The 12,209-nt window shown below is 37.6% G+C and overlaps 1 protein-coding gene and 1 long non-coding RNA gene across 5 annotated transcripts in view; one reads left to right on the forward strand and one right to left on the reverse strand.

Annotated features, from left to right (window-relative positions):
- The window catches only part of ptprea (protein tyrosine phosphatase receptor type Ea), a 55,135-nt gene extending 51,639 nt beyond the window's left edge, over nt 1–3,496 (forward strand). For both annotated transcript variants that reach the window (XM_056366576.1, XM_056366577.1), the window contains 2 exons: nt 1,202–1,337; nt 1,663–3,496. In XM_056366576.1, the coding sequence (XP_056222551.1) occupies nt 1,202–1,337; nt 1,663–1,737 (211 nt within the window). In that variant the 3' untranslated portion in view covers nt 1,738–3,496. The remainder of the gene's footprint in view (nt 1–1,201; nt 1,338–1,662) is intronic.
- The window catches only part of LOC130162771 (uncharacterized), a 35,119-nt gene that overhangs the window by 5,781 nt on the left and 17,129 nt on the right, over nt 1–12,209 (reverse strand). For all 3 annotated transcript variants that reach the window (XR_008826306.1, XR_008826308.1, XR_008826307.1), the window contains exons 3-4: nt 288–409; nt 58–185 (exon numbers count right to left, since the gene is read on the reverse strand). This is a non-coding gene — a long non-coding RNA (uncharacterized LOC130162771). The remainder of the gene's footprint in view (nt 1–57; nt 186–287; nt 410–12,209) is intronic.

A 12,209-nucleotide genomic window follows, 5' to 3' on the forward strand; every position in this document is an offset into this window, starting at 1 on the left:
CTTTTTTATGCCTTACTATAACTTCATGACTTAATATAGTATGACATTATGACTTACTATAATGAGTGGTCAGAACTGGTGCCTCACAGTGAGAAGGTTCTGGGTTCTCCTGGCACCATTCTGTGTGGAGTTTGCATGTTCTCCTTGTGCCTGCATGGGTTCTCTCCATGTACTCCGGCTTCCTCCTGCAATTTAAATACATGCACATTAGGTTAATTAGCAACTCTAATGCTTTAGCATACTATTGACTTTTTTGCTCTACTATACAATCACATTTTATGCCTTACTATACTATGACTTTTTTATGGGGCAGCAAGGTGGTGCAGTTGTCAGAACCCCAAGCCTGGGGCCTTGCTTTGTGGAGTTTTTATGTCCTGCATGGGTCCTCTCTGGTTACTCTGGCTTCCTCCTGCAATCCAAAGACATGCACATTAGGTTAATTGGCGACTCTAACCGCATAGTGTACTATGACCTTTTTATGCCCTACTATACTATGACAAACGCAATTTTAAGCAGGTGATCACTTGTTTTCCGAAAGTGGCCGAGTGATACAAGTCAATTTTGATTCAGACTGGCAGCAAGTTTGTTTCAAAACTCTCTGTGTGTAAAATTGACATCTACAAGTGTAGAACTGAAATCCACAAATGCTTTTTTGCTTCACAAATAGAAAATTGATTGTCTGTTTAAAAGTTGAAAATGTTAGAAAGATATTCACAAATGCTTTTCATTTATTTATAGATTTTGTTTGTATTTGCAGAAGGTGTTTTATATTTACAGATTACACATTTTTTACGCAAGGATTGTTGATCTGCCTCCATATCCTACACACAACAAGCAGCTTCATTACAATCAGCTGATCAGTGTGCTCGCTTTCGTTGCAAGCGTCAGTTTTTATGTGATTATATAAGTTAAACTGTGGCAGGCATATTAAATTCAGTATTAATTTAATACTAAAAAAATAAGTTACTACATTAATGGCAAAACAAGTCAAATATTGCCGTGACATTTGCAAAGGCATGAGCAATCAGCAATCGTTCTAATGCGCGTTGATCACCGATATCATCGTCCATCAGCACAACCCTATTAGGCACGCATCCAGACATTTCTGTTTTGCTTATGATGACTTTAAAAACTGTTGGATTTGGTATTTGTAAGCAATGTCCATGCTTGAAGTAACTTAATTTGTGTGTGTGCGCTGCAGTGCTGGTGCAGGGCGAACCGGTACATTCATTGCACTGAGCAATATCCTGGAGCGAGTCAAGGCAGAGGGCCTGCTGGACGTGTTCCAAACTGTGAAGAGTTTACGCATGCAGAGGCCTCATATGGTCCAAACTGTGGTAAGTATCAGCTCAAGTGGATCCTAAAGTGCTTTAAAAAGTTAAAAATATAATTTATCTCTTCCAGTTTTTTTAACCGGTATAGCTGTTCTAGCCTTAATGGCTTTGGTCACGTGATGCTACTCAGCCAATCAGTGTGACTTGAGTCACTGAGATATCACATCACATCCATACAGGTTTAATAGTTTACAGCTGTTAACTTTTTTTTTTAACGCATTGGTATCAGATCGTTACAGAAGAAAAGGAATCAGGACATCTCCAATCCTGACTGAAACCAAGTTAACAGGCCGACATCTAAGTCATCTTCTGTTTTTTCTCCCCACAGGAACAATATGACTTCTGCTACAGGGTGGTACAAGACTTTGTCGACATTTTCTCAGACTATGCCAATTTTAAATGACGAGATTTGCCTTAAACATGGTTTTTAATGTTGTTTTCTAAAGCTGGTTTGTCCGTTTTAAGTGTTTCTTTAACTTGGTCAAATGATCTTCTATTTTGCTATGCACTTGTCCTACCATTAACTTCAAAACTCCATCCTCGCTGTAATATAGTGTATGTCAGTGAATGAAAATTGTAAATGAAAAAAGTTAGATTAATAATGTATATTTCACATCATGTATGATAATTATTTTGTCATGAAGTGTTTCAGACATGGTCTCTTATTTCAGTTTTGTTGTATAATATTGTACTTTAAATGTTTATCTAAGTGTTATTTTGAATTGACCACGTAATATTTTTAAAAAGTTGTTATTGTAAATGTATTTATGTATTGGCAATGACATTCTAGTCTTGCATTTGGAGAACACAACAGGAATGTGAAGAGTTGGGTTTGTTTTTTTTTTTTTGGTTGTTGATGTTTTCAAATACATACATTCTTTCATTTATTGATGACTTCTATTTGAGATTAGAGGCGTTATTGAAACTATTTTTCATTGTCCTCAAGCTTCATGCCCATCACGAATGTGATACTTTTCTAATGGAAATATTGCCAGAAAAAAAACGAATGAATCACCTTGGCCATAATGCAGAGAACAAGGTTATGCAACACAGGCTGAGGTGACAATATTGGGGTGGATTTCCAATATAGATTCAGGCAGAAGTTTCACAGTTAGATGTATCACAGGGTCATAGAAGACCATTAAACCGGTTTTGTACCTCAAAATGTGGTATGCAACTGCATTTAACATGGATGTAATGTTACTACGATCTGCCTTTTATCTGTAGACAACAAAAAATATTTTGCTAAAAATGACTGCACATAAAAAAGCACATATAACTAAGCCTTTTGCCAAGAACCTGCAATATTTATTGCTTTATTTGTATTATAGATTAGAGATTTTTCACAAATCAGTGCCAATGTACCTTTTTTTTTTTTTTAAAGACATGGAAAAGTAGAACAACCCTAAATTGAAGGCCGAGCATTGACAGGTGATCCTAGGAAAATGTAAGTGTGGTCGCTAAATACAGTAGAGTCAGTACAATTTCATGACAACCTGTGTGAGATGTATAGTTAACACCCACAGGAACGCATTAAACAGTAACATCAGATGAGTCTTGTATTTGCAAAAGCCACAGTAGACAAATGTGGTGCTTCAGTGCCTGCTTAATGCCAGAGCAACCAAAAAACCCAAACTAACAATGTTTTCACTTCCTTTACGTTTTAGATTAAATGGGTTCAGGAAAGTGTGAAATCTTAATGTGAAATGACTTTTCTGTGCATTTCTTCTAAGGCAGTAACTCCCATCCATCTGGTACTCTGAAATTAAACCAAACACTTGGATTAATCTGACCCAGCTCTGCTTTAATCCTCAATGAAGTGTGTAATTTTGTTGATGCTGTATGTAAATACTACATGACGAAGTGCTAACATTGTGAAAGTCGCTGAGCAGCAAGGAACTGTCAAAGTGATTGGTCATATTTTTCTGTGCTATCTGTCTGTGGGGGATTGTGAGGCGTAGCACAAGAAGAAACCGAGACTTAACAAAACAACCCAAGTCTATTTTCCCATGGCTTCTATTCGGTCTCGTAAGACTATTAAGGAGGGTCTGTTTAGACTGCAGCTCTTTGCCTTTGCTCTCTCTCTGTGGGTGGTTCTATCCCTTTTTGGATTCTCAATGTCTTTGAAATGCAAGTTGCAATATTAAATTCATCTGAAAATGCTTCATGGGTCAGTGAAACTTTTTTCAGATGTCTCTGCTCGAGTTTGCGACTCTGCAACAACCTGGATACAGTTTGTTTCATCTCAACTACAAGCTACTGCAACTACAGTCTTCACCAGTGGCAACAATGACACTTAATGACATCCTCACCAAATAACTGACCGACAGTCCAAAATGTAAAGATATTCTCTATACTACCATTGAGAACTAAGACACCACCAAATATCATTTAAGAATCTAAATGCCAAACAGTTATTGATGGATTAATCAATGAATAGACCAAAAGTTTCAACTCAAATTAAAATAAATAAAAGGTGGGATTTCAACACAAGCCTATCTCACAAGCCGAGGATCCAGATCTAGTTCAGATGAGACCATCAGCTGGATCCGATTCATCAGAATCATGATTTTAAAAAATAAAGTCTGATTCTACTTATCATTACTTTACATTAGAGCTGCACCTGACTATTTTCCTTGCACATTATTTTCTTGATTAATCAATTGATAATTTGAATTACAAAACTCAATTATCAAACTAGTTGCTGATTACTTGCTATACATTGACAGATTGATTGTCTAATCAATTCAACTCTACACTGCATTTTTAGTCAATATACTGCCATTAAGGTCACCAAGTCTCAGACTCAAAATAGTTCCAAACCTACTCTTCTTTATCTCTCATTGTGTCTTTTCACTCATGCTGGAGAAGAACCTCACAGAAGAGCAAGAATATGAAAACGTGGAATTATATAAGGAAAGAGGAAATGGAAAACTGAATGCACAACTAAAGGCGAGTCGAAAAGAAAAAAAAAAAAAAAAGACAATTATGCAAAATACTGAAAAACCTCAAACTAATTCAGAACATGCTCAGTAACATGGAGGCACAGTTTCTCCTGTCTTCAACACATTTCTATTGTGTTCCAAGGAAAACAAACTGGAAATAAGTCACCAGTGAAGATCGTATATATCATCCTCTGCTCGAACAACCATAAAATTGCCCCTGTTATCAGCAAACAACAAATTTCTTGACCTTGAACTGTAAGTAATAGTTTAAGCCAACAGGGGGCAATGTCCCTCAATCTATATGTACATTAGAAACTCTTAATTAAAAGGGGAACATTCAACTGATAATAGAATGTCAATTTCTTTAATATTATACTAGTCAGTCAAAATTTGGTTAGTTCAGTCTATCTTTAAATTGACTACCAAAGTGTGAGAGCTGCTGTGACGGTGAATGATACATGGACGCCTACATGTCGGCGTAATGAAACTGTGATTCAGATTATAGAGAACAATAAAAGGTCATTTAGTTTTACTTGCTCAAAGTTAAAGTTCAGAAACTCACACGACCTTCAATGATTCTAATTAATGATTAGTATTGTATGAGCAAGCAGGGTGACTTCTTTTTTTTAAGCAACAAAAAATGAATCACCTGGAATTGAAATCAAGTTCCACATCCACATAAATCCAAACAATCATTTCTGTATTAGAAACTGCTTTCCACTACATTTCTACAGAGACTGATGAGACTTCACAAGCGCCAAAAGCACACACTGTAAGACAGGAAACAAAGTTTCTCTGCATGATTCGTGAGGAACTTGAAACAATTTGATCTCCTACTTCAAAACATAACTGCGTGCTTATATAAAGCCTTCGTCCATGTGATTGCCACCAGTCAATAACGAGGAGGAGTCAATCTGAGCTATTTTTTGTCAAACAATCATGTTTTTTATCTCGCCGAAAAAACCCAAGAAACAAAAAGCCTCTTTGTTGACGATTTCCACTTCCTCAGGGACCTGGCGCCATGGTAACACTCCTCAGAGGGAGGGGCTGTAGCCCAAAAAAAGGTCAGCATGAGTGAAGAGGTCATATGAATTATGTATTAACCCTCACCGACTCCCTTATTTTAATTGACCCTTAACTAATTCTATTTTGTCATTCACAATGCTTCCCATTTTCTATCTAATATATTATGGACCATGAGGCCTTTAGGGGCAGGGTGGCCCGAGCTGTGACCCCTCTGATGAAATGCTTTCATGTGTGACTTGGAAACTAATTTCTGATTACACACTGAACGTCAAACACAGTCCTCTCACTTGTTCGGTCTGTCACTTTATCCCGCTCATATTCCTTTCACTGTTTCTTATATGGAGTGAGAATTCAAAACCACAAATGTATAAATATCATGTAGATATACAAGATGTTTTTTAAGCACTGAGAAATATAACAAATATACTCATTTACAAAGCTGAATCAGTCCACACACTTTCTCCATATTAACACACTAATTCTGTCAACCTTTTGGTGCCATTAAAAGAAAAAAGTACGGGATCACCAAAATCAGCAGGATCATCCTCTGGGGATCATGGATGTCTACCAACTTTCATGGAAATCCACCCAAGAGTTACTGAGATATTTCAGTCTGGACCAAAGTGGTAGATGTGCTAGCATGTTAAAAATCTAAAGACTCCCGTTATCTTCAAAACGTAAAGAAAGAAAGGAAAAAAGAAGATACAAGAGTTTGAATCTTTTAAATTCTGTATGTTCCAAATGGGGTTTCTAAGATGTCAGCCCAACCATGTGAGCACACTCTCTTCTCCTACCTCAGTGTGGCTGTGGCTGATAAAAAGAGACAAGCACAGTGTAGAACATGGAGAGCACCATTAATATCCTGACAATGAACCGGAGATCCTGTGTCTTTCTGCCTCTGTTTGTCTGTATATCTGTCTAGATGTCTGCTCCACATCTGTGAGCCCTCGCTGGCTTGATAATGACTCCTTGTTAGATTTGTTCTTTTGCTCTTGCTGTCTCTCTTTCACAGCACGGCATCTTGCTACATTCTCAACAGACGCTTTAAGACTCACCATAATTCAATCACGCAGCTCTTACTGGAATGTTAATGTGACATCATAACCCCCAGAATGCATTACAAGTGTTATCCTATTCCTCCCTTGTTCCATCAATATGCTTTTCAAGCTTCTTTCTCAGTAAATCCAGTGGATGCTCTGATGAAGCAAGTGCATGGTTTGATCAAAATGTTTAGAAATTAAACATAGATGGGAAGGGAACAGTAAAAAGACAATACAATGAAATCATAGCTGGTGATTGCAAGGCTTTCCCTTTTTTATGCTACGTCAGGATAAGCCTGATGATATTTTCTATTTTTGTTGTTGTCAACAGATTTAATGAAAAGAACAAAACCAACAATGCATTAGTCCATCTCTAAATGCTTTTCAGCTTCCCTGCCCTGTTTATATCTCCAAGCCACAATCCCATCATTTACTACCGAGGACATTTAACTTTAAACTGTCAAAAATATTTTATTTTTGAAAGTGTAACGTAATTTCCTGAAACAGATGGGCATCGTTTCCCACCAGAGGGAGATATAAATGGCACTAATTAATTTGGAAATCCATCCAATAGTTGTTGTGACGTTACACTCGTGGTAGAACAAGAGGAAAAGTCAAGGGATCATCAAAGCTCAAAAATTAAATCAAAGCTAAAAATTTTGTGCCAATCCATCTAGCAGATGCTCACATATTTAACTGAACTGGTGAAAACGTGGACCTGCGAGTCATTAGGATTCATACTCTGGCAGAGAAGATATCTCTATCAAATTTCATAGAAATCCATCAAATAGGTGTCATCATATTTCAGTCTAGATCTAAGTGATGGACCAACTGATCAGCAGATAGACACTGCTATCCTTTGCATGGCTAAACATTTATGAATATTTATGTTTGAGCAAACTTTCTAGCAGCAGCATGTTCATTTAGCTTCAACTGGTTATGTTTTTTGGGGGAGCAGACTACAAAAATTACAGTAGTCTTGTCTGGTGACAATGAGTTAAATATTTTTTTGAGTTTGTTATTTTTGTTTTTTTTGTAATTTGCCTTACATGATAAAAAACTTAATTAATGATGCCACTTCCTGTTAGTAGGGCTACAATCCCTTGATGACAATGCAATGTAAAGCTATGACATGTCAATATAACTATAGTATTGGATGTTATAAAATATAAAACTTAAGGAACTATATAAGTCAAATTGTAGAGGGCTGTAAAACCGACCCTGTGGGACACCACTCTTATTTTTCTGATTTAGTACTACAGTTCTCATGAAAAGATGATTGCAAAAAAATCCAATTAGAGCTATTTGGAGACAGCACTTATCAAGAATAGGGAGGTTGGTTATATTCCTATAATTACGGAGTTAACTTCAATATTTTATTGCTTTGTTAACATTGTTGATGAGATTCTGCTTTAATGAAGCCCAATTAAAGATAAAAAACAAAAAGACACAAGAAGACAACTATTAAAAACTGAGAAGATGGAATCAAAAAATTAATTAACAAAATGGCATCAAACTAAATCTCAAATTAAGTCTCACATCTAAGTGAGAGACACAGTTGGGTTATAGTATATAGTGTATCTGATTTTAATCTGTTAGATTCCACACAATGAGCTGTTTTAGACACTCAGCAGTGTGGGACATTTTGCCTATGGATGTGAAGTGCACCATCAATCCAGTTTGTTTTAGTATGAAAGTCAAATTTTTATTTGGATTTTTTTTTCTAATTTTGTACTTTGGGTTGCTACAACTTGTTGTTACTGTAAATGTGTGTATTGCCATTGTTTCATGCAAACTGAATCCATGTGTTATTCTCGCTGTTTATATAATGAGGACCACAATGGAAAAACTTAACTAAAATAAACCACTGAGTGAATTTCCCCAAAGGACTCTACATTATTGTATTGAGTGCTTACTGGCAGTCCTAAAGGGTTCATGCTACATCAGGGTTAAAGAGCCACACAGCATCAGGATACAGACTGTGAGGCGGGGGTCTGACACCACAGAGTCTCTCACCAGAGAGGAAGAATAAAAAAACAAACAAAACAAGTCAACACGTCTCCTTGCCATAAAAGGGAGGAAACTGATGTGCAACCACAGTCAAGAGGCTCTACGAACGACCCTGTCGAGCCCTCTCTTCGCTCAGGCATCGTTGTCATTCCTCACCCACATGAGGAGCAGCATGTGTAGTAAAAGTGAATGAATACTTCCTAACTCACACTGAACCTTTTAAGCCACCACAGAAGAAAACCTTTGATGTGCTTTTTGAAATAGCTATGTTCAGGTTTGCCTTCCATGGGAGAAAGAGTAGTGCCAAGAAACATTAGTCTCCACTAACTGGTCTCTAATAAAGCAGTCGAGGTCTATTATCATTCAGCTTATAAAAACCTACCACCGTTTTATTGTTTGTTTGTTTTGTTTTTTTATTAAATACAAAGCAACCAAAGTTTACTGTTAATGCTACATTTCCAACAGACAGCTTTATAATATATTAAGTCTACTCACTTAAAAGACATCAACAAAACCTCTGTTAGTAAATAAAATAAAACAAGAAACAGAACAATGCCTGACTATTCAGCTTGCTGACATCCCTCATTATTAGAGTGCCAATATATATGACCTGAATAATGTACAGGGTTCTTTTTTAAGAGGATAGACACACACTAAACATGAAATACTGTTGTTATGGCTGCATTTCATTAAACAACTGCTCTCTAACTGAAAGCATTCTGGGCGCCAGTCAGGGAGAGAGGTCATAGAATTAAATGTCTGATTTATGATCGTCACGTATCAGTGATTGCCGACTGAGAAACGTCAACTTCATGAGTCTTGCCTGGTGACCTTCTTGTCCCCTTTCCCCTCCTCTGTCTGACTGTCTGCCTGTCAGTTTGCCTCCTATTGTTCTGAGGAACTGTTAGATGTTGCATCAGTTAGCAAATAAAATGAGGAAACAATGAGAATTGTGAAAGGCCTTACAAAACAGTCAAACTGTTCATCCATATTCCTCACTACGGCCTCAGAAAGCTTCAGTATTTCAGATAACACTCATCCTCTTCTATTGTCTTACATTACTCGTGTTGTTGATCTGTCCCGTGCTCGAACAAAAATCACCAATCAATTTCATGTTGCTAGTACTACTGTTAACCACTATGTCTTAAAATGCTCAGCAGACCTTTGGTATTTGAAGATCAAAAAAGGGTGAGTCCTGTGAGGTAAATATCTCAGTAAACACCAGTGGTGACTCATTGCCAGCTTAATTTAGCTTAAGCTCGCCATGCAAACATTATAAAATCCTACAAGAGGCGTCAAAGCCTACAGGACCTCCATATACCAGACCGTGATGAAACACTAGTTGATCTTTTTGCTTGTTTAAGGATGAAAGGCGAGGTTTTCTGTAAGGGCGATAATAAATGAGCGCCAACAGTTAGAGGACACTGTACAGGACATTGTACCTGGATGTCATGAATCATCTCCAGATGAGGAGATTGTTTTGTGAGAAGTGTTGAGCAGGAGGTAAATGTCAAGTGGTTTGGATTGGCAAGTCAGTGCTGATGCTTCTATTTAAAGTATTCAAAGCGTTGTAACTGCAGTAGCTTTTAGAGCGACAAAGTTAGGCATTAGGATTCTGTTTAATATTTGTCCCATCATAAAGGAGCAAGCCAGCAACATATAGAGTTACAATCATGTCTTATTTAGATAAAGTCGCAGCATGTAAGTAATGGAGATTTGATGTAAGAGATGTGCTGTGTCTGTCCTACTGGCTAAAGTAAAGATGATCAAAATCCAGTCCTTTCTTCACTGTACTCTGTTTTGTCCACATCAGCCTGTTAGTGTTGCAGTGCTGCTCTCCATAGTGACAGCCATGCTCTACACTGCGAGCATTTCCCTTTATATGACAGTGAAAATGAAAGTGTGTTGATGTGAAAAATGATTTGGTTGCACACGTGATCGGTTCTGTTCCATCAGCCGGATTATCGAAATTCACTTAACTCCAACAGTAAGGAAATCATGACTTATCCTCTCTCTTTCTTAATAGAAAAGATCAGTGTACAAAACATTAAGGTATCATTATGGACTCAACCAAAGATTGTTTATGGAGGTAAAGAAACATCACTCCATAACACCATTGTACTGTATAGCTGCCAATGGACTGTTTTTGTAGTCCCAAAAGAGGGATTCGTCAATTCCAGGAGTTGCATTCTTCCACTTATCAATAATTTAAGCCTAACTACTTCGTATTTTGCTCAAGCAGTTTGTGAAAATGTAGGTGTGTCAGACTGAGTAGCAACAGCTGTCATTTCAATGTCAGATGAGTCTGTGCATGCCACTGCATGAAGGGACAACTTTTCAGCCTTTAAATCACAGACTAGTACTTGACCTTACCAATGAGTTTCCGCTGGAGGAGATTCAAAGAACCACTTCAAAATAAGTAGTTTGATATTGTGAGAGATATGCTGATTCGCTTTCCTGTTACAGTTACATGTCACGTCTGCACAGTAAATATGAGGCTACAGCCGGCTGCTGGTTATCTTGGCTTAGCATAAAGACTGGAGACACACAAATCAGCTAGACTGGTTGTGTCCAAAGGTTAACGAAATCATCAGGCTGCCGACACCTTAAGGTCACAAATTAACATGTTATATCTTATGTTTTCATTCAGTACAAAATCAAATTTGGTTTCATGGGTGGCCAAGAAGAAATCTGGCACATAAGCAGCCATAAAATACAAGTTATATCAGGTGTTAATATTGATGTTAATCTGACTGGCTGATGGCTGTAACTTAGGGCTGTCTGAGAAAAAAAAAAAAAAAAAAATTCAAACACTATTGACATGTTCAAATTCAAAAAGTTTTATTGGCAACTGCAACAGACATTTTTAAGTAACCTAATTTGCTTTGTTGTCCAGCAAAGGGCACTCTTAAAATTCAACCAGCTTGACCTTACATGCCCTATTGACCTCTGAGTAAATTAAATCGAGTCCTGCATATCAGATAATCAGGAAACCCACGCTTTTGAGTTCTACACCATAGATTAGATGACACAATTACCAACAAAGATAAGGTTGTCTGCCAAATTTGTAAAAAAAAGTTGCTTTGTTTTACAATGGCGACAAATCTGAGGACTCACCTACTAGCTTACCAGCCAGGTGGCAAAAATCTGTCAACTTGACCAGCTTCATATTTACTGTACCGATTCGAGAGTGGCAATTATCTTCTCATTTAACTCTCAGCAAGAAGGTAAATAGATGGGCACTTAGGAGCTACTTGGACCAATGAATAGAGGGGCAATTGTGCAGATCAGAAGGACTCTTGAGCTCATTGCCTTTGGACCAACCAGATCAGCACTTCAGGAGGTACTTGGACTAACTAGAGATGTACTCATACCAAGCAAAAGGACACTATGACCAACTTATGTAGGAGTAGGGGTACTTAAACTCCGACACTCAGAGCATAAGTAGCAGAGGCAGTAACCCCCCCTCCCACAGTGCACACCACTGGATAGATAGATATTTACCCTAACTAATGATGATTTTCATATTTAGTGACAGACTGATGGAGCGTTTACAGATTCAAGCAGAGCAATAGGACACTGCCGCCATCTTGAAGGAGATATTCTGCGTGTCATTTTGAATATTAATCAGGGAGGATTATCATTGTCATAATAATGTTCCTTTTTCTTCCATCGCTGCACAAAACACTGGGCACGCTCCAAGCAAAATAATACCCCCGTCTGCAGTCCCCACATAGACAAAAAACAACACCACTTGTACTGATTGTGCTATACACATTTGCATGCATACTGATCACAGCCATATATTAACTGTTTTCTGCTGATGGTGGCAGATTTTTCTCATACAAGTAGCA

This window comes from Seriola aureovittata, chromosome 21 (genome assembly GCF_021018895.1).
Source record: "Seriola aureovittata isolate HTS-2021-v1 ecotype China chromosome 21, ASM2101889v1, whole genome shotgun sequence".
Lineage (NCBI taxonomy): Eukaryota > Metazoa > Chordata > Actinopteri > Carangiformes > Carangidae > Seriola > Seriola aureovittata.